Source organism: Oreochromis niloticus, linkage group LG14, assembly GCF_001858045.2.
Source record: "Oreochromis niloticus isolate F11D_XX linkage group LG14, O_niloticus_UMD_NMBU, whole genome shotgun sequence".
Taxonomy (NCBI): domain Eukaryota; kingdom Metazoa; phylum Chordata; class Actinopteri; order Cichliformes; family Cichlidae; genus Oreochromis; species Oreochromis niloticus.
The window spans coordinates 26,602,328-26,625,253 of record NC_031979.2 but is presented as its reverse complement, the minus strand read 5'-3'; the positions used below and the strand labels follow the sequence as shown (position 1 = coordinate 26,625,253).

The following is a 22,926-nucleotide window of genomic DNA, read 5'->3' as shown; positions in this document are numbered from 1 at the left end:
GTATATAACCATCTCACATTACCCATGTGAGAGATCCAATCATCTGATCCAATCTTAAAATGAAGATATTCATAAGCTGAGTTGAAACAATCTCTCTGTTTCCACATTTCTAACTTTGAACATAAATTAGACATCGTATGTGTGCCATAAAATACATCAGTTTAAAAGAGCCAGACAACATGTATGTAAATATATGTAAATATACAGTCTGATACTCACATGAAGGCTGCCTTGCCTTCCTCTAAGTTGTGACCTTTGGTCCCCGTGGCTGACTTGCCGCAGAGACACATGATGAGGCCACATTTGTTAACAAAGTAACAGGTGACATCCACAGCCAGCAGCAGGAGTACAAATACTACAACGAGGATTCCTGCCCAGAGCATGATGCCCATGGAGAGCGGAGACTCTTCACTTAAATCTGCCACACAAGAGATGAGAAAAGGGAGGGCGCTGAACTAACGTAGCAGGATACACTTTTACAGAAACTACGAACAACTAAATATAGTGCTGACGTGCTACTGTAACCACAAATACTTCCATAAAACAGAAACAACTCACCTGCTACGAGCACTGATAGGTTCTAGATGGCTCAGCACGACTTTAGATGCTGTGTGTTGTTTGTATCGACTGTGCTGTCAGACTTTAATTATTTATATGACTTCATTGTTAAATATGAGGCTTACTGAAGATTTTATATGCATGAAGCTGTGCTCGAAAAAAACGAAAAGTATAAATATATATTCAACCCATTTATTTGGTAGTAGAAAGAAGAGCAAACCAAAGCATATAGTGTGCTGCTAGTTACCCAGACATGTGGAATAATCTGTGCACAGAAAATGAATGTCAGGCTTTTCCCAGATTTAAAAGCAATGATGTATTTTCATTGTTTGGGTAATATCCACTTTGATTTAGCAGAAATTTCTCTAAAATATACATTTAACTCTACAGGTAATTAACATGTAAACAAGATCTATACATCTGAGTAAATCATCCCAATTACATACGTATAAAAATGACTATTGCTGATGACACTTGCGAAACATTACATGCTGGAGGAATATCTGGACATTTATCTTAGTAGTCTGCATAAAAATAAGTTGTTGTTTGATCATTCTTTAGGTGGCTTGTCAGTCTGTGCCAATATAAACAATTGTTTCCCCATTTTATGTCCTTAATTGTGTAAACGTTAATATTACAAACCTTTACATTATGCAGAATTTTGTGAGCTATTAAACAATATAATACAGTGCTTAGGTAAACACACAGGTCCAGCAGTCAGCCTTCACTCTGTTCTAATGCTACTTGGAAAAAATCTACTATTGTTCATCACTGTAAACTGGCACTCTTCTCTGTCTCTCTTGTCTAGTGCTGATGACAAGCAGTGCTAATGCTGAGCAGTATGAAACTGTGGGAGGTGGAGGATTTCCACTGCCTTTGGTTCAACACGTCTGTCTGGTCTGTTCTGAAACAACACAGCACTCTTTTCCTCACCCATAACAGAGACACATCTGTCATGGACAAAGTCTGTTGTAAGTGAGTGAAAGTGTCCAGAAAGACAGCCAGGCCAGAGAGAAGGCAAGCTCTCCTCTACAGTAATGGTGTGAATTTCCCCACGAAAACTATGAGAGCAGGAGAACAGTGATGAGGGACATGATGAGTGATACCAAAGTGTATGTCACAGATGAGCAGCCCTGAGTGGCTGTGGGTGGGGACAGCACAACCCAGACCACACCAAAATGCACACAGGTCGGGACGAAAATGTTCACGTGGTCCACCACACCAATGTCCAGGACCAGGCAAGAGAGCAGGAACATTGAGAGAGAGAAAGAGGGGATAAAGAGAGAAGGGGGAAAGATAATAAAGGAAGAGGGGGAGAAATGAAACATAACAAAGAGGGGGAGAAAAAGAGAAGGGCGGGGAAAACAGAGGAAGAGAGAAAGTGAAAATGTGTCAGGTCTGAAAACCAAAAGTGGAAAAAAAAAGAAGAAGAAACTGATTTCTTGTATTGAAAAAGGGGAAAAAACAGCAACACATCAAAGCAAAAGCACAGCACAAAAGAGGAAAACTACACCATGTCGACTAGATGGTGACTCAGTGGTGGGTGAGTGGAAAATGCTTTAGTTTGGAGAATGAATTAGGAAAAAAGTGAGAGGAAACATAATGGCCTGCTGTGATGTTTCAGTGAGGTACTCAAGTGTGTCTATCACCTAAAGAGAATTTGACAGGCTGTGTAGGTTTCGGCACGGTTAGTAAAGAACCTTCAGCTGCAGTTAAGACTTCAACATACATGTTAATCAGCGGTTACTGAGGGTCATTTTAAAAGCTCCAACCAGACAGAGACAAACTATCCACATTAATGGTAAACAAAACTACAGACATTCAGAGGAGATCATTTTATCTTCTGTGTGTGTGCCAGATCTGCAAGCACAAACTCAAGCTCATTTAGTGAGGGCTGTCAAAACTTTAAAGTGAGAAAATTCAGCCGGAAAATCATTTTTGGCTCACCGCCGTCCACGAAATCTATTTATTTTTTCTATAGATTTATTTAGTTGTCATTCACCCGTCAGCGCTCCAGATTTAAAAATAGAACAAGTTGCTCTGGTTTTCAGGTTTGAGTTTGGCTCCTCAGTTTTCTGGCTGTTTAGTTCCACTTTAGTGTGAGTGACCGGGGGGGAGGTACGGTACCTGGGATGGCCTCTGGCTCTGAAGAAGTCCTGAAGGAAATGGTTGCTGGCTGAGACTTGCCCTTCTGATTCTCTGCCACCACATAGATGTTGTACTCTGTGTCCCAGTCTAACCCACTGAGAACGATGTGATCACTGACACTGGGCAGCCGGATTTCTGGTTTCCACTCTGGTGACTGCACCTAAGGAGACACAGATAAATACAGTGCATGCATTCAGGGTTGGAACTTTATTTGGTCTTGTGAAGGTGAAATTTTTAAGCATGTTTTCAAATTGCTCCAAAAACACCTGTAAGAGCTCTGCGCAATCAAAATTTGTGTCTGTTTGGCCAAAAAATAATTTATTCATTATGAGAATAGCTACTGTTTTTCCATTTTCTGTCAACAAGTCAGGTATTAAATAACAATTTCAGCCCTAACAACAGCTTGAAAATCACAGAATTAAACTTTTTTGCAGTGCTTTTGAAACTACAAGGATTTGGTAGAATCATTATTAGCGCTGCAACTAAATTATTGCTTTCACTGATGATTAAGTACTCGATCAAGAGTTACTGATAAAATTTTTAGCATATAAAATGGCGTAAAACGCACATGACATTCTAAAACCCACAAAAAAAAATCAATCTTAAGACTATGTAAAGCAGCAAATGTTCAGAGAATATTTCATCGTTTTACTTAAATGATTAAATCAGTTATCAAAGCAGGTGCCTTAGTTGAGAAGGAGCAATTGCTCTTTAATCCCCATACTCACTGGTTTATAACGGATAAGATAATGTAAGATGGGAGAGCCACCATCATCCTGCTTGATCCAGCTGACTCTGAGGGAGTTGCCTTTACGTTGAAGTGCTCCTTCAAGTTTAGGAGGATTAGGATTCCCTACAGGGACACAGGAGCAAGATGGAGGTCATTTAATGGCTCATTTCAAGAGGTGCAGCGAGCTAGAGGGTTATTTCTTTGAAAGAGGCAGCTCTATCAGTCCACTTTTACATTTTGAAATAAAGAAAAAAGAAAACTTTCATTAGAGTCCAAAATTTGATATTGGATGCTCTCCTTGCTGTTGACCTTTTAGGTCACTTAACCGCCCTTAAACGCTCGCCTGAGGGTGGCTTGTGTTACTAATTCGTGAATGACACACAGCCACATGCTTATCTGATTCATCAGAGTTGCTGTGCGTTGCTGCTGTTGCTGAGTGAAATTCAATTGGCATAAAGAATTACTGATGGACATCGCACCAGTGTCACACCAGGCTTCAGGCTAAAGAGTTATTTATCATTAACTAAGAATACGTATACAAGATTGCCAAGTTCCAGCACAATAACAGGGTTTGTCTTTAATTGTTGTATAGTTGTACCTACTGGCATGCAACTTGCACAGAATTATACTAACATATGTCTTGTCTGTCTTAAACCTGTAATCATTTATCTATTAAACATTGATTACATAACAAACACCAATTAAGTCCAATAAAAATGTAGTCAATATAATTTTAATTTATTCAAATGTATTTTTCTGACATCTTTTTGTGTCCATTGCTGACAGGGTGGAGGTCCTGGGGGGCAGCTGAACTCTGACTTTTTTGTGTGCAAAAAGGTCCAAATTTTTCCAGATAGATGACAAAAATAAAATATTCTGCATCAAATGAGACCACTGACTTTATGCATTAGCATCACTTATAGGCTACCTGATATGTAATGAAAACTAGATGTCATTTGTTTATTTTACAACTTAAACTATTGAGTTCTGCCACAGTACCCATATATCATTTTTCCAATTTCTCAAAATAGAACTATAGACTGATTTCAGTGACCTAAAAATATTCTAGTGTTTGATCCAGGGTTACTAAGTGGAGCCAAATCATCAGCTATGAGCTACGAGAGAAGTAAACAATTAATCCTGTATTTCTGGCAACAAGCAGTCTAAATTTCAGGAAAAGTGTCTCTCACAAGTTCCCAAAGTATAAGGTAAAGTCAAATATCTTCCCTAAACAACAGTCCAAAACTCTGAATTTCAGTTTACTGTCACAGAAATCTCAAAAGACATTCAAATGTGATGAGCTGGAACACTGAACGTAGCTGCTGATTTGTTTTGTCTCAGATATTTGATTAATCAACAAACTACTGAAGCTCTAAAGTTTAATGCACTTACAAACAGGTAACGAGAAAGATGTGCACAGTGGTTAGCATTCAGGATTAGATAAAGTCAGTTAATGTTAAGCTGTTCAAGCCTCAGGTTAAATATGATTTAAAAAAACATAGAAAATATATACCAGCAAGCCTGCTGCAAGGAGGAGTATTTTGTGGGATGGCTGGAAGATACTGACTATGTTTATTACACTTGATTTATAGCAACACATCCTATAAGTAAGGAGGTAACATCCCTCAGGTGACAGGCTATCAATACTATGTAAGTGAAGCTAACAGTAAACACTGCTGACTGTTATTTAAACAATAAATACATTCTCATTCTCTACGTTTACATTTATCTTGCTCAGGCAAATGTCTAGATGACTGATTAATGTGTTACACGACTGCAGAAGCAAACTATGTGCTGTTTTATTTGCTGAATTCTTTAGTTCAAGTTAGGAATCAGGAATCTGTCAGGAATCTGCAACAGAAAGTTACCTTCTGCAGAGTGGAGGGAATCGTCAGCAACATGCAAGCCAAATAACAGTCGCAGAGACATAAAATGACACATGTGAGTGGTTGAAAGAGGAGGAAGAGCATGAAAGGCATAACAGACAACAAAACACAGGTACAGGTCGAGGATAGAAAACTGAAGTGACCCAGAGACAAACCAATACTGAAAGATAATAAATCACAGCTACACATGCTGACAAACTGCACAGGGATTCCTCTGTTTGGGTTCTAAATGAGAAAAGTGCAGAAGACATCTAGCGGCTTTATGCTCTCGACAATTTGCAGCTAACTGATTAATCACTGCTGATGGGCCTAATCCGAGTGTAAACATTCCCAAACTACACCAAACAGCTGAAGCCAGAGAGAAAATGTGCAGCTTTTGAAATGCAGAGATTTGGCTCGGATTCCTCATACTTGCATTAAGCCAATTAATTCACATGCTGCACATCAAAATTATATTAATACTAATGGGATAAATCAGCTGTAAACTCATGGGATGCAAGTAAAATTAAAAACCTAATCGGTCTATGTAACAGACGGAGGAGTTTGCATTGATGGCCATGACATAATAGGTCACAGTTTCTCTAAAACGATACACCTTTTGAAATACTTAAGCGGGATTACAAACACTGCTAATCAGTAGGGGTGATGGGTTATCCTGTTGGGTAAGAAACGGCTACAGCAGTAAAAACTAATCTTCTATTATCCCTACTACAGAACAAACCTGTGTCTTCAGTGAAAAAATGAAAAATGCCGTCTAGGGACATAAAAGAGAAGAAAGGCAATCAGAATCACTTGTCTGCACAAATGACCACCTGAATCTCTAATAACACTTCACTGAAGAATTCAGGAAGACACATTTCTGTCAGATGGCTCCAGAAAGGAAGAAAAACAAATCATTTTCGGAAATGATTGCCACATTTAAAGTAGGGAGACAGAGCCAGCCTCCATGAAAATGAAAGGCCACTTTACTGTCTAAAAAGGTAGCTTGAAGTGATGTTTTTTGACGGTATTTTATGTAAATATTTCAGCAAACCTCTATCACATTTGATATTTCAGCAAACTTATATGACATTTGTTCAGTTTTATCAATTACTACGACAAAATAGGACAAAATTTTAATGATCTGGCCTTTAATTATGATCTTAGTTCTAAAAAAAAAGAGGAGGGGTTTAAGGCCAACTTTTGCCTTTGCCATTCAATAACAACATAATTTAATAGCAATATATATACACAACTATAAAGCTATCTTTTTAATGTTTTTATTAATGCATTTTAAATGAATCACTTACTTTTGTAAGTGTGGCCTGATGAATACAACAGACAGAAGAGCAAATGGATGAAAAAAAATCAATGATTAAAAATGATAAAATAGGATGAGAGATGATCAGTACACAGACAATCTATTAATCATACCAGCACTCCCTCAAAAAACATCCATTGCCAAACAACAGAGGGCGCTAAAAACTAAATAATGTGTTGAGGTTTCACTGGCTTCTACAGAAGGATGAAATCACACTTCAGGGTTTGCAAGTCAATATAATGACATGATGGGCTTGAAACATGGCTTTAAAACAGGATATCTGAAGCAACTGTGCAGATGGCTCTATATGATACCTATGTGATGAAATCAGTATTTAATTCTATATGTAAAAACAAGCAATCTGGCTTTAAAGATTTGGTTATGGCAGAAGTATTTCATAAACTAGAAAAATCAAATAAAACCAAGAAGGTCAGAGAGCTGCTTCGTAGAGACGGAAAAGCTGTTTTAAAAAGACAAACATGGAATGAAAGGAGACAGGTGAAAGCTTTTGTGACATCTTCCAAACAGTCTTAGGACCGACTCTTCAGCAAGTTTTTATAGAGAGACTGAAGGTAATATGTTTGTGAAGACAAGAGGTCAGAGAGGTATACTAAAAGCTTTACAGCGTGCTGTAAACTGTAACATGTGCCACTTACGAACAGGCTCCGTCTTCAAGAACGCAGCGTTGCAGCTTTCACCTTCACCCTTGCCGTTGACGGCTGACAACTTCACTTCGTAGCTCGTGTCTGGCTTCAGGCCTGTGATCGTTACCTCACCGATGGAGCCTGTTACAACAGCAGATGCAGTGCAATCCCAGTTGAAAACACCTTGATCATTTTGGTGAGCACTAAAACAAACGTATCTCCTGTTCCAACAATATATGCATAATTAATTCCTGCCCAAGCAAACACCGATTAGCTCAATTCGCATTTCATTCCAACAATGTTTGAAAAACTGATGAATATATTTAGAGTTGGTCTAAAACCAGACAAACACAGAAATGGAAGTGACAGCTGTTTTATATCTTGCACTGTCAGCTTAAATGTAATGATCCCTTTTGGGATGATGATTACTTTTGATCATGCTTTTTATATAAATTATATTGCTTTTATGTACACTTCCGTGTTAATTCATTTCATAAGGGGCGACTTGTAAGTTACTTTTTAAAAAAACAATAAACAAAATTCATCCTTATTTCTTAGAAATAATCATTAAATTTTGTATTTTACTTTCTAGGAGACATTTAGGGGAAACAAACACCAGAGGAAAGGAGCCATTATTACCACTGCTCTTAAAACTCTGTCCTACCACATTGTACAGGGCAGAGATGTGCACTGTGTAGTCTTTGCTATGTCTGTACGGTGAGTTGGTCGGTTTTCCTAGTCTGACCTTAATTTCATGATTTCATCATTTTGAATTACCATGTTTCTACAGGAAACACAAAAGACTTTCCTGCCTTCACCGTGCAGGTGAAGACCCACTGCTGTATCTGTAACAAAAAACAAGGCTATAAGTGCAGACATGAGGGTGTTCCAGACGATATAATTGAGTTTCACATGAGACGTCTAAACCAGGACTGCGTGAGACTGACAGCTGGTGCAGTTTCTTCGGTTCTACTGGCAGTGGTCAGCACAAAGCCAGACAAAGTGTGAACTACAAGACTGTCTCCTACCTCTCTCCCACTGTTTCACTTAAAATGTGCTGTAAATTTAATAGATTTGGCTGATAGCAGTTGATTCTTGTGCATCAGTTTCTGTTATGGCACTAAAATGCCAGTCGGAGCTGGACTGTTTTATCCTGATCTGTGATATCAAAATAATAATGAGGCCGTATAAGGCTGTCATTTTTATTTAAATAAATATTTTCAACGTCTTACAGTATGTGTCCAAACAACTGTAGGGATCCAAATTTATTTTGTCATACATGACCTAGTTTGGCTGCTCTCCCTTTAGTGACATCATGACCAAGCCGTGTTTCTGTGTCGAGGGTATCAACAACTCAACTAAATTACATTTTAGTGCATATATGGACATATTTGTCAAAAAAGAAAAGAAATTACATTCACACAGCCTTTTAATCACTTTGGTTATAAAACAAAAAGCTGCTGAATGCAAACCTTCCTTCCTTTAATACAGGTCATCTTTTCTGATATGATTTAACAAAATGTGAAAAATCTAATTAACATTTTTAACATTAATATGCATTTCTATCTATTTTGAATTGTACTTGAGTATTTAAAAAAATGTAGTTAGACATTAAAGAACAAACAAACATCACAATCATGTTTCTGTGTTATTACCATCTTGGATTTCGTAGACTTTCTGCACCCAGCTGCCTCTGCCACGCATCCTCCACTGAGCTCTATATTTGAGGACAGGAACGCCTCCAGTGGATTCAGGCTCCTGAAACTGGATCAGTGCTGTGGTGGAGAATGGCCTCACCTCCACGATGGATGGAGCTGACGGAACCTCTGTGAGGGGGAAAAAAATCAGTGCAGTTACAATAAAAACTTTAAGATTGCAGCACACCAGCATCGTCAGACTCCATTGTTCCATTAGAGTAACAGAATGAGCCCACGACTCCTAATGGCCCCACAATGCATCTAAAAACCGCTTCATCTTCGCAAGAAATCTGTGATTTATCGTGACAGTAAGTCTGGTTCTCTTCTACTGAATTCTGCACACTATTGACATAGTTTCAGAAAATAAAAGGCAGGAAAAAAACATTTAAACGCTCCTTATGACCAACAGATTCAAGAACGAGTCGTTCCCAAGTCAGCCCTAAAGATGATAACTCCACAAAGAAAGCCACTAAAAAAACAGTAAGTGCCTGGTTGGATGTTTGAAAAGACCAAAAGTTTTGAGAGACTGTTGAGTTTGATAAAACTTTAAATTGAAAAAGGAGATTTCATGGATTCAAAGACCTTGCAGTGAGTTAAGCAAAGCTTAATCTTTAAATTTAAAGTAAATATTAAAACTGAAGAATATGCAAAAACTAGTTCAAAGACTTTTGTAATTGTACTTTGATTAAAGTTTAGAAAATAAAAAAGGATCCATCCTGTGATGTACACAATGATTAGACAATTAGTTCTTCATTTACAGTCTGCCTTTGTTAAAAAAAGGTTTACTTTGCTTCAGCCACCAATGAAAGGCTTATTTAAGAGAAAATTACATTATTTAAAAGTATTTAACCTACTGTGATTGTCCACATCTGAATAATGGTGGCTGTTCTGAACTCAAACTCGTGTGAGTAGTTTTGTATTGCATCACTTTGATCTTCTAAATTAAAAGGCACACTGTAATTACTGTGGTTGCCCATGTTCGGCTCTGAGTGAACAATGTAGTGTTTTCAATTAATTCACTTCTGATTGTGGCTTAAGAGTGGCATTATCTCTCTGCTCTCTGTTCCATTTGCCTAATGGTACATTTGTCTGGGAAGTCTATGGTATAGGTCCATGTTACAATAAAATGCTATACCTTAATATAAAAAAAGTCTTTATATTGCAAACGGTGCAATGTTAGTGGTAAGAGGTAGGGGTAAAGTTTAGTTGTAGAATAACCAGAGGGAACATTACATTATCATGTAGGTTACACATCCTTTTCATCTTAATCAATTTATCATCCATCGATACAAACACTGATCTGTGTAATCTCACGTCGTGGTGGATGTTTTGGTCTAATGCGATTTGATCATGGATAACAAAAAAAAAAAAAAATCTGTTCCCGAAGCCTTAAAAAACCTGAACTATGTGATCTAATGAAATTTACCTACTGATCATTTTTAAGCTGTTACTGAATCACGATCACGCATAAGGTTGCTTGTTTTTTATTTTCAAATTTTAATTATGCTGAAAATATTGGCACAAACACTATAAATGCAAAGTAAGAATGGATTTTGAATCACGACATTGCCACTGACCAGCCTGAATGAGCAGGAACTCCTTGGACTCTGTGCCCATCTCATTTGAAGCAGTGCAGTTATAGCTTCCAAAGTCATTTTCAGACTCGGGGGTTATCTGGAGGGGGAAAAAAAAAATAAAGCAGTAAATATATGAAGGGCAGTGTACCAAAACAGATGAACTAACTTGTGTGTCAAACACTGAAGGTGACCTTTTTGTTTGTCCATTAGAGTAGCCTATTTTTATTTGTTGCTGTGAGCTCTCCTGCTGCTGAATTATTCATGAGATTTTTTTTTTCAACAATGAAGCTGAAAGAAAACCCTACACTTCAAGTCTGTGCTCATGAAATCTTGATGACACATGGGGTTCAGAGTGTGTGTTTGTGCACGCTGTGTGTATATGTACATTCATTAGAGAGATAGAAAGAGGGATTAAGTCATGGTGTGACACGGCTGTTCGTACCTGCAGGTAGCTGGCTGAGGGAGTTCTGAAGATCTTAATGTTGGTGGTATTTGAGTTGGGGAGCTGCAACCCGTCTCTCAGCCACACAATAGAGACATCACTGGGATGAGCCTTGACCTCACAGCTGATATTGGCAGGATTCCCCTCCCAGGTATACACTGCCACTGTACCATTTATCTTAGGAGTATCTAGGAAATAAAAACGGATTCAACCTGTCAATCCATTTCAGGTGTTATTTAACAGTCCAGTTATAAATAGTGATAGTGACTTGCAGTGCTATTTTTTTTAATGACTAGAGCATGAGTGTACTCATTTTGTAGGGCTAAACACTTGTATAGAGACAGAGGGAAACACTTACAGCGGACCTCCATATATGCTGTTTGATAATCCTCTCCGATGGCGCTGTGTGCTGTGCACAGGTACTGACCAGCATCTGTATACTTGACATACTTCAGAGTGAGGGAGGACACACGAGCGTGACTCCTCACCACTACATTTCCATCCGGGCTCTAAATGGAAGTAAAAAATGGATTTGTTTAGGAAAAAGAAACTAGTTAGATCAGTTCTTATAAATAGATATAATGCACAATTACATAAAGAATACAATTATGCAGAAACATGTGACCTTGAAAAAAAGTACTTAAAGTCCACTTTTACAGAAAAGAACAGCAACTGAAAGAATGAAACAGGCACAGACTGCTCTGTAAAGCTGCGGAGACATAAGGACCCAGTTGACAGTGCAGGGGAGCTTTTCAATAATTGATGTCAGAAGGCATTAGAAACCATCTAGGGCTTTTCACACACAGGGCTTACCAACTTGTGAAATATGCTGATGCATACTGGTAGACAGAGCATTACCTTACGTGCAGTGCTTGCACTTTTACACTAAAGACACTGGATTTAGTGTCACTCCACAACATTTTATTTCTTTAAGTTGATTACTTAAAAATAAAATGTTGTGGTGTTGTGGACTGTATTAGGTTGCAGAACTCTCTGAACCTATATCCAGCTCCAGTGTCAGTGAGGAAGAGGAAGCACACGCCAAGTCACAAAGCACCTGAAACCACTCAAATAATAACAGACAGCTGGCTAATGAGATGTGTAAATGCACTTCCCTCTGTAAACCTGGTTTCATTAACTTGATATGCGGTGTTACAGCATCCAAACATGAGTAGCTTCCAAACAGGGTCAACAACTTTGTGTTGTTGTGGTTGTTGTTGCCATGTGACACTTAACTGCTAGAGTGTAAAGTTTCAGACAGGCTGAATTTCCCCTTTCAACGATCCATTTTCCCTGTTATGTTGTTATTATTACAATATTTCGAACAAACTCTGGACATTATTGTCTTTTGACAGATGTTTTTACTGAACCTATCTATAATATCTAGCATAATTAAAGATTATTCACAAACTCTGTGGATTTGGTACTTATACATGTTTTAGTACAAAGCTCTTACACAGTAAGATGCAGCATTTTTGTGAATTATTCCTTTAACAAGGTGCTGCAGGGCTGAATATTTGAGCCTCCCTTTTGGTTGCTTTCATGGCTTTGATCCAAGCTACAGGCAAAACAATAGCCGAATGCTTTTACACATATTGAATTAGGGCCCAGCCTGGGCAGCCATGTAAGAGAAACCCTTGTTAGTTTGTATTCAATTTCAATAGACAAAGCATGTCTGGGGCATTCATTATGCATAGCGGGTAGCAGGACCAGGGAGACACTTACATAACACGCTACCCTTGTATTGTGACCCCTGTGCAGGAAGCATTCTCACTCGACCCCTGTGGTTCTGTTTCTGACTCCTGCGTCTGTGCAGCATGCCACACTATGCACAGCTATGTGTCATAGTAAGTGAGGTGACTCCAATATGGAATCCTTTTTTGTGTCATTATTTTATGATAAAGTATGAGCAGTTTCTCCAGAGCTACAGCCTCTTTTTTCCTATATGAAACCCATCATGAATATTGTTATTTAGCAAAGAAAATGTATGCCTTCATGCAACTTAATATTGTGATTCATGCATTTTTTATAACAATATATTTTCAGTATAAATTCATAGTGCACCAGAGTAGCTGTATACTGGAAACATCCGTGCTGAATTTTGTGCTCCTTGCATAAAAAGGCATAAAACCATTTCGCACGTCTATGAGAAAATGAAGACTTTCGCATGTGCGCTCCTGTAATAAAACCAAACTGACAGCAGAGCTCTCCCACAGATTCTTCTGCTGTACCAACAGAAGAGACACAGAGGGAGCATCAGGGCATAAAATTGAGATTGCATTGAAGACATGTTAAACTCATGTCTCACCAAATATTAAACAGCCCACAGTACAAAATCACCTTCCCTTCTGAGGCTTGTCAAATGAACACTAAGCTTCCTACGCCTTTGCAACAAACATGGCTCCTCACCCTCACCCCACCTCCCCACACTGTACAATTTATAAAGGGATGTCTTTGAGAGAGATGCGCACTTATCAATTCAGAGCACAGGTGAACTTTTAAAACAATATAATTATGTGAAGTGAGTGAAAATGTGAAGTGAGTAATTCAAAGTGATTGCCTTTTCCATTAATGTAAACCATTCCATTTGTGACCTGAAACCACAAATATGCTGCTCAGATATGAGTGCCCACATTTAACTAAAATACTCCTCTTATATATATTAAAAAAGGGAGGCGTAACTCTGTCTTTTAAGTAATGCATGTGTTCAGCAGTGGAACTTGCTGAGATAATCAGTCTTTTAAAAAAAAATGGAAAACTCGAGCAACTAGGATACGCTGTTTGAGCTTTTTGGGTTGCCTAATTTAAATATAATCAGCAGATCATTAATATAAATGTTCAGATGATTCATTTTGCTCAGATTTTCAAGGTAAAAGTGTTCCAATTCACAAATTCAACAGCTTATTATTGCAGATGCACAAAAATCCAAGTGCATCCATGTGTAAATCATAGTTATACACAAACTGAGCAATTACTGTCAGCATGTGCCTGATGAGAAAGGCTCTTCCTCCCCTCCTGTGGTGAGGTGGGTGAGATTTTTTATTCCACACTTTCTGCAGGTGCTATTAATGAATGCATATCAGCTGACAATCGTAATCAAATATCAACAGCTGTCACGACCGAATAATTAATGCCGACTGTTAGAAACACCCCTTCTTAAACCTATTAGCAGAAGGAGTAAAAGGAAAAGACCAATTCTCTTGATGTCCAGTGCTTCCTGCAATGTAAAAATAAAACAGCATGGCTATTTAGGGAACCGAATGGTCTAAGAATACACATTCATATCTTGTCAAATGGCACTGAAGTAAAAATAGAAATGGCAACCCTAATATCTGATCTTGCTCCTAAAACAGAGATGGGCTGATCAACAAGGCACTGCTTTGTGTGAGCGATCACTTCTCTTCAAGATTCTGAATTCATTCTTTTTGTCACCAGTTTTCTCGTGTGTAAAACACATTCTATAGGGAAGTGCTGTATATTGGAGAAAAGCTTATGTGGGCAGCTCTTTCACTTATTGCCAATTTTCGCTTTCTTTCAAAAACAGTCGCTTGTTCTCATACTCTGTTGCTGCACAAAGGCAGCTTTTATTTCCTCCTACATACATATTTAGCCATGTTCAAATTAAACTACTGTATACACTAATGTCAAAAGCATACTTTGAAGTTATAATTAAGATTTAGCGGTGGACAGGATGTGTGGGTGGGGGGACAGAGAGATCTGAGGAACAAAATCTATTTCTGCAGAAGACAAGTTGAGCACATGGTATAACTGTAGCTGTCATGCGCGTAATAAAACGCTTTTGCTGATGTCCAGGCATGACAGGTAAAAGGTCAGGAGAAAGACAAGAAAAAAAGACTGAAATAGGCTGCAATGTGTTAAGAAATTTAAGGAACACGGAGAGCAAAGAAACACAGACTTGCACTGTCCTGTTTTCCTACTGCTTCTCAGAGCTTATGCTCTCCCCCAACCTTATTTGATCAAGAATGTTGATCTGCATCCATCCAGAATTGAACTAGATTCCCCTGACATGAAAGATGGATGGGTGTAGGAAAAAGTCATGCATTTAGAATACCTTGTGTTGCTCAGGCCGAGTCCATGATGCCTGTAGAAGACAGAGAGACAACAAACAAAAAGGCAGAGCAATTCTTAGAAAGCAATCCTCATCCTGTCAAAGCTGGGATGTTGCACACTGCATGCCAGTTAAATGACCAGTTTATTTTTTATGCATCTAAAGTACCTGAGCTGAATGTCTGAATTTACTAAATTAAGAGTCTGCAGACATAATGAGATGTATGCTTTAGATGTTCTCTCAAGGGAAGCCTATTTTATGAGGACAGGAGTTTCTTTTGAAAGGGAAATTTTGTGGGGATGTTTACAGTCTGTGCCTGCCTGTACGTGAAGTAAGTCTTTTGGCATCATGATAGCACAAATGCTTCGTGATAATAAGGTTATTGGTTCATCAGGAAGAGGTGAGTCTGGTACGCTGTAACAACAGAGTAATGTCTCCTTGGGTAATACAGCAATTATCGCCTCACAATCCATTTCTGAAGGCTGAAGCAATAATGGGAGCGCAAAAGAATGGAATTTACTCTTTATCTATGAATATAAAAAAGCCCTCCCAACATCGAGAAGCAAGTTAGTACGCTAGTCAATCAAGCCCTCTAACAACACTTGCTTGATATCTCAATAAGCAATGAAGGAGGTTCAAATAAGCAATTTGCTACAGCTCGTCCTCCACACCATGTGAGACCTGGAAATAAATCTCGGCCTACTGGTGGCCTTTTTAAGTAATTTTGAAAGTCCAATGTTCTGCTCATTGTTACTTACACTATGCTTTCAAATGAAGTTCTTTTTTTTCTCCTTTGTCACTGATATGCTTTGATTGTACTCAAAAATAGCCTTAAAACAGCCAGGAAATGTGATTTGCATGATGAATACTGAATTTTCTAAGCTATAAAAACTATAATGGCTTTCTCCTTGTTAGATGTGGACTTTTAAAATATTCGGTTTTTTGTGTTATAAGAATAAATGCACTGAAGCTTTACTAACTGACCAAAACAATACCATTTAAATATTCAGAGTACTGTTTTTTAGCTATCCCGGCATAATACCAAATATATGCGCATACATTTTAGAAAACGACCGCTTTATAGTCTAATAAAGGAAGAAGAAAAAAATCATCTTCATCTAGATAAACAAATGATTATCATCGACATGTTGGTCAGTAACACATCGAATGAAATAAAGAATTAATTTTACACCAAAGCACATAAAAAGTCACACCTAAGTAACATGGCAGACATCATGCCACATTAAATCACAAGAGACTGCAAAGCCCGACTTTACAAAACAGAAAGCTTTTTTGGACAGCATGCTGTGTGGATTTTATGATGCTGAGGAAAATGTTAAGCATGACAATGAGATGTGATGGCCTACGCAGTGAAACAATTTTGAAGCTTAACAAGGAAAATGAGAAACAGCCATTTCATCAGGCGCAATTGCAAGAAAAGTCAAGTAAATGAAAGCAAATGGTGGTATCACTGTAGGGCAAAAAAAGTGACTCAAACCATCAATCACCCCTATATTGTCCCCCTCACAATCACTGCAAAAGGACATATGGTGTGGTTGAATTCATCTTGTTTTATAATGGTTAAGTAGTAATATCACTGATGAACGTTAATCCTCCTTAGCGGTGAAAAATAAAGCCAATACCGAAGGTAGAAAGAGGAGGCAATAAAATTCTTATTAGAAGAGTCATGTCCGAAGCTTACTGCATGAATATAAATTCAGCCCTTTCTTAAGAGCAGTTTAACTCCCCTACTGGCACAATAACATACACTGTGCACCCTACATCATTACAAGCAGCAGTTGGCTGCATATCATCAGTACTGGGAAAGAGCAGTAGCCCAATTAAAACAAGCAACCTAACAGTGTGGAACATAACCACCTCATTCACATCCTCGTCTGCGGCGCTGCCTCTGCAGTAAGTGAGCTGACAAGTATTGCTGTCATATCTGTGACAGGTGTTTGTTTAAGACAAAAGGACAATGAACAGCGGCGGATGCATGCGTGCAAAACAGAAGATGCCGTAACAGAATCACTTCTCCGAGCAAACGCGAAGAACAATATGGTGATGGCTCCCTTGGGACTTATCATTTTTCCAGCCCATTGTTCCTCCCTTCCATAGAGAATTATCCCCGCTCTTTGTTCTGACATGAATTGGATGTCAGTGTGAAGAGGATAAAAAAGCAGACATACTAACACAAACACATAAATATAAAGAACTGCTTCATTCACTGACTGAACCCCGGATGAAAAGTCATGATTATGCATATTCTCAGTTTAGTTTCCTTCCTTGTCATTAAATGCTGAGCCTCAGAACCTTTGCAGTACATCACAGAAAACTGACAAGCATTTTAGTTAGTGAAGACATTCTTGCATCACATCACTACTGAGCCAGCCAGCATGCTGTAAATGAGTAGCCTTTTGTGTTTGGAGAAAACAGTGCTCTCTTTGCATTAGCATGCAACACTTGAAGTACGCCTGTTTCAGATGCTCTGCCTGCACTGCTGCCACAAAACATTAAATAACAAAGCATCTCATTGTTTTGGTTTTTAATTTAACACCCTTTTTTTAGCTTTTAATGTTTTAAACCTCTATTTGAGACTACGAATTTTAGACAGAGAAGGTCTTTTAATACAGATTTATCTCCTTACAAAAAAGAGAAACACTTCAAACACTATAAAATGCTGATACCTAATCAACTACAAACGTTAATGTGCTTTTAGGTTTTATAATTACTCATATTTCCCTGCAACTTCCTTCTGTATAGTCCAGAATATTTTCCAATAAATTCTGCTTGAAAGTCTGCATGGAGCACAACATTTAATATGTATTCAAATAAGCAAAATATTCATTATGTAGATAATGTACAAAGCATGGATAAATAGTCCATTTACATTTTCAGTTATTAAACCGACACACTTATCTACAGCGACTTGAGCGAATGCATTCAAAGGGCTGAAGGAAACAAATACCACATGTAAAATTGATGAAAGTTTTCAAATAAATATATAAACACTTAACTTTAATAGCTGTATAAACAAAAACAAAACTATCCCCTGATGAGCTCCAATTTAAATTTGAAGCACAACTAAGCGGGAATACACCCACAAGACTTTTTGAACATACTCCTTTTATTCTTTAGTTCTTTAGTCTTTTTCATGTATAATACTACAGTTCTCTATTGTGCGATACAGTAATCTTCCTCAATCCTCACATTGTGTTCCCCCTTACTCGCGCGCAGTTAACGAACAATGCTTTTGTGTGCCAACACTTTAGACTTTGAGTAAGGGGTTATTCAGAATGAATTAGTCTCTCTTTAAGGTTAACCTTTAAAACCCAAGACCAGAGTAGACTGGGAACAAATTCAAACAAAGCCAGACAAAGATTGTGAGAACACAATGAATAACTGATCTAGCTCAGAATACTTCAGCCTTCACATAGACCACCTTGGTTTCGTAGGGCATGCAGGTCATGTAATACACACATCGTTTTAATAAGATCCATGTTATCACAGTGATCCAGATGTGGCAGTTAGCAGGCAAAAATTCCACACGAATAAACATGGACATGGTTTTTTATGTTTTCAAGAATGTGAGCTTTGCAAAGATTCTCTAACATATCTGTTACCTCAGGGTAAGACATTATTTGGAAGGTGCCATTCAATATAAACACAAACCTCATCTGTTTAATCTGCATCTTTAATAACCCTGTAAGACATGCTTTTAAAGGGTTTTCAATGTACTCAAACTTTAAAGAAAACATTTAGAAATGTCTTCCCATAATTGGCTTCTGAGGCTGTTTTTATTTCTTCAAAATAAGTAGCTTTTTTATTACAATCAATCTGAGCATTGAACTATGAACAGTTATAGCTCCACTCAGATGAAAAATAGTAAACTGAAGCACTATCTAAAGCCGATTACTCACTTAATTGTTTAGCTGTGTTGTGTATTGTCATTGTCATACTGTGAATCAAAGGTGATCAGAAGCCTTATTTGTATAAACTAAACTGCATTCCTTTTGCATAAAAATCTGATATGAGCAATGATTTTAAAAAAGAAAGAAAGAAATGAAAGCAGCAGATAAACTAGGGAGCTGAGAAGCTGAAAACACATTAGAATAAACTGCTAATTAATTCTGTCCTTTCATCACCACCACAAATCTACATCTGTACCGGTTTTCTGACAAATACAAAAATCTCACATTATTAACAGAAAAACGCTTCCCTTTACGTCCTTTTTCAATTCACCATGTTCACCCCAAATGAATGTCGTGTCATTTGTCACACTCATCCTAGATGAAATGCAGCTGTTGTGATGATTACAGATAGCATGGCGGACGGACATCAGATGAACAAATAAAACAAGACAATTAAACAATTAGCAGCCGTTTCCCATTCATTGAAAGCCCACCATAGAAATTATTTCCCCTGCTCAGAATCACAACTACGAGGGAAAATCTAACCAGTATGCATCTACGTGATTCGGTAAGGCTGCTAATCATTTCTTTGAAGACGGCTGTGAACAGACACCACATATAAAAGCATACCATAGGCGGCACCCCAAAACACACTGCCACCATTGTGCGGCTGGCCATCACGACATGTGTCATGTCTACACAGTGCAAAATTTGTGGGTAATGCCTATTATAGCCCATTGTTTCCTATGTGTGTTATTTATTTATTCTGCCCTGCACCTGTAGAGTCAATCTACACTGCTACAGTATAGCATGACTGTGGTCAAACTGTGGGATGTAAGCCTCAAGACCACAATACAAGCTGTCCTGTCACTGACAAAAGTGGAAGCTGATGTAAAGCAGGGTGGAAATTTGTTCTACAAAACAAAATGTTGCTCAACATTGGGTAATAGGACAGAAGTAAGAATCGTTACTTGATGGTGCATTCATGTACGTCAATCTGTGTAGGTACAAAAAAAGGGGGGGGGGGTCATGATGTGCGTCATATGGTGGCAGTGTGTTTTGCACTTGTGAGTGAGGCTCCACTGAAAGTATATTTTTAAATATCAAACAATCTGGTGGTTTGACAGGTGGCTGTAAAATCTTCTACTTTCACAGTGAGCAGCTGCTGCAGTCTGCTCAGTTGCAAGGAACTCCAAAAGTGACCTGTTTTCACTGTTGAAAACATGCCCATTCAATCTCTTCCTGCAGTTCTATGATTATTATGTTTCAGTTAGAGCCGGGCGATAGAACGATAACGATATGTATTGCGAAATAACTTTTTCTCGATAGAAAAATTAAACTATTGCGATAGGCCTCATCTCTCTTGCGCTCTTAAAAAAAAAAAAAGAACAGCCAATCCAAATTAAGTAGCGCAGAGCCAAACCAATCACAGCCGCAGCGTCACGTCACGTGACTTGTTATGTACAGCACAAGTGCCAAGCCGCACGTGTGTATTTGTTTGGGAAGCAGCCAGCTGCCGTGCCGCCCAGGTAATGGAGGAAATGAGTTTGCCGACTAGAGAAAAATCAACCGAGAGCGTGACCGAAGGTTATCGAAGAGAAAACAGATGATGGTTCCAATGCCGGAGAGATTGTCGAACGGAAAGGCCATACAAGTTTCGTAGTGTGAAGGTATTTCGGCTATTTCAAGTCTGACAAAAAACAGAGTAGCGCGCAGTGTAAATTGTGCCGAAAGCAAGTCTGGAAATACAATAAAGCGGTGCATGCTCAATCTCTGACTGAAAGCGCTAATTCGTCATTCGGCTTTTGTCAGACTAAAGTAACTGTTAAAACTGTTTGAAAAGCTAAGCTATACAACAAAGAGAGATTCATAATTTCCTTTTAGTTCTCAGTTTATTTGATATTGACAAAAGTTAGTCAATTTTGTCTGTTCTTCTGTAAAACAAACTAAGATTTATTTTTTTAGAATTAATATTTTGTTTCTAAGTGGAATTGACAATTTAGTAGTCTGTTTTGTTTGTTCTATTTTGAAACTTAAACGCTTTAGCGGCTGCCTTTTGTGTAGTTTGCAATATTTGCCTTTATTTATCTGAAAAAGTCTCATGTTCCTTAAGTACATCTACCCTGTTGAACTTATTATGGGAAATAAATATTTAAATCCAAACAAGCTGCTGATTATTTCAAATATAGTTATTTGGCTTATATCGTGATATATATCGTTATCGCCTGAAATGAAAAAAACATATTGTGATATGAAAAAATCTTATATCGCCCAGCTCTAGTTTCAGTCATATTTTACCTTTGCCTGCAGGGTGTAAATGTTTGATACCCAAAAGATAGACTTTAGGTGGAGCACTTTTACCCTCAAACTTTGAAGTGACACTGACATAAGTGTTAGACAATCTACAATCTGATGGAGATGACAGACAGACTGAACCGGGCTTGAATCCAAGCGACCTCATGCTGTGATTGAAAGTGTGAAATGATCAGGAAAAAGCGACACAGAAATGGCATTTCCCTTTTATTATCTTATTAACCAAATTTTCAACTGATCTCGTGAGATAAGCTCTGCGCACTTGCTATCCCGAGAACAGTTGAGGTTTCCAGGCAATATTTGGAAAGCATGCGGCAGTCAAATCAATTTCATGAACTCTGATGAGATCATTCCTTGGGGTTTTTCAAGAAGCAGCTGGGAAATTTTCAATAAAAAGGGATGATTTGATTTCAGTGGGAGTTTTTGTCATATCTGGAGGCAAATTTTACAACACTACTCCACTACATTTCTGTGCCACGCGGATTTTTCCTACCTGATAGATCCTGTTTAGATGTGCCTGTAGGAAAAAAATGTAGCGCATGTAATGGACTGGCTCAAGAATTTCTCTATGAGCTAGAAGCATTAGGCTCAAGCATTTTCCTCCTCATTACCTCCCAACTGTAGCAACACACCAAGGCCTTGGAGAGTCAGGCCAGGTGGGACATAGATGTATGAGAATACCAATCAAGTATTCACTGCTTTTGATGGTTTGCACATGGAGTAATGCAGAAGATATATCCAAGAGAACAAACTGGAGTATCAGGATGTAATGGAGGGTAAGAAGCTGGCTCTTGACCAGTGCAGAGCCAAAACAAATTTAAAAGATGGCAGCAGAGTATAGACAAATAACAATTTCATATAAATCAAAAAACTTTTCAATCACTGGCATGAGAAGAATAATGGAAATAGTGATTGAAAGTACTAAACAAACACTTGATCGTTCAAGTGCTCGTTCAAGCAAATACAATAGAAAGCGGGCAAAGTTTAATTACTGTCTTAATTAACATGCCTTTTCTGGGAATGTTATAATTAGGTTTCTGTTGCTGATTTTCGTGACATTTGAAAAAATCTCAAGTCAAATCTGAGTGTACTCCATATTACTGACTGACTATAATTGAGCTAATTACAGGAGATCCACTGGGCCATCTCAAAGGAACTGCTAATTTAGGGTAAATAATTAGCAGTGCATAAACCTTGTTGGGGGCATTCTGCAATGAAACTGCAAGCTGAGTCCCCCACCTGCAAGTAATCAATATACCACTTCAGTTTAGGTTAAAGATATTCAATTCTTCTCCTCGAGACACCGGTGTCCTGCAGGTTTGTGTTTCTCCCTTGTGGGTACGACTCCAGTGTGTCCCAATTTCACATCACCCACAATAAGGTATAGTAAAAAACAATGTACTTTTTCCATTTTGTACACAGAGGAACAGATGCATTAAAAAGATCAGTCAAACTTCAGGCACAAAGAAATAGAATAAAACTGCAAACTGTAAAGGAAATAGGTGTCTTTGGGCATTTTCGTTTTTCTTATTAGTTTTATTCATTGCTAAATTTTTGTTATGTCATTTTCTCTTAATAACATAGAAAAAAATTAAAAACATAGGGGTTAGAATATATTTATAGTATGCAACTGGGACACAGACTATATCAG

General features: G+C 38.1%; 1 protein-coding gene and 2 long non-coding RNA genes across 18 annotated transcripts in view; 2 read left to right on the top strand and 1 right to left on the bottom strand.

The window, feature by feature from the left end:
* The window catches only part of ncam1b (neural cell adhesion molecule 1b), a 72,853-nt gene that overhangs the window by 7,799 nt on the left and 42,128 nt on the right, over positions 1 to 22,926 (bottom strand). For 3 of the 15 annotated variants that reach the window (XM_025898345.1, XM_005459573.4, XM_025898347.1), the window contains exons 9-19: positions 21,769 to 21,792; positions 15,055 to 15,084; positions 11,341 to 11,491; positions 10,983 to 11,170; positions 10,541 to 10,637; positions 8,922 to 9,092; positions 7,279 to 7,407; positions 5,305 to 5,307; positions 3,435 to 3,559; positions 2,686 to 2,866; positions 220 to 418 (exon numbers count right to left, since the gene is read on the bottom strand). In XM_025898345.1, the coding sequence (XP_025754130.1) occupies positions 220 to 418; positions 2,686 to 2,866; positions 3,435 to 3,559; positions 5,305 to 5,307; positions 7,279 to 7,407; positions 8,922 to 9,092; positions 10,541 to 10,637; positions 10,983 to 11,170; positions 11,341 to 11,491; positions 15,055 to 15,084; positions 21,769 to 21,792 (1,298 nt within the window). Of the gene's footprint in view, positions 1 to 219; positions 419 to 736; positions 1,700 to 2,685; positions 2,867 to 3,434; positions 3,560 to 5,304; positions 5,308 to 7,278; positions 7,408 to 8,921; positions 9,093 to 10,540; positions 10,638 to 10,982; positions 11,171 to 11,340; positions 11,492 to 15,054; positions 15,085 to 21,768; positions 21,793 to 22,926 lie in introns of those variants that run through there. The other 12 variants (XM_025898348.1, XM_025898346.1, XM_003455064.5 and 9 more) reach the window with 12 other exon arrangements.
* The window catches only part of LOC109194417 (uncharacterized), a 77,561-nt gene that overhangs the window by 51,226 nt on the left and 3,409 nt on the right, over positions 1 to 22,926 (top strand). Inside the window, exon 3 of one of the 2 annotated variants that reach the window (XR_003213855.1) lies at positions 3,845 to 5,298. The exons of the other annotated variant lie outside the window; for it this stretch is intronic. This is a non-coding gene — a long non-coding RNA (uncharacterized LOC109194417). Of the gene's footprint in view, positions 1 to 3,844; positions 5,299 to 22,926 lie in introns of those variants that run through there. 2 annotated transcript variants of the gene reach the window in all.
* Positions 7,346 to 8,897, top strand: LOC109205092 (uncharacterized). The gene is made up of 3 exons (XR_003213858.1): positions 7,346 to 7,462; positions 7,859 to 7,983; positions 8,057 to 8,897. It is a non-coding gene; the product is annotated as an uncharacterized LOC109205092 (long non-coding RNA).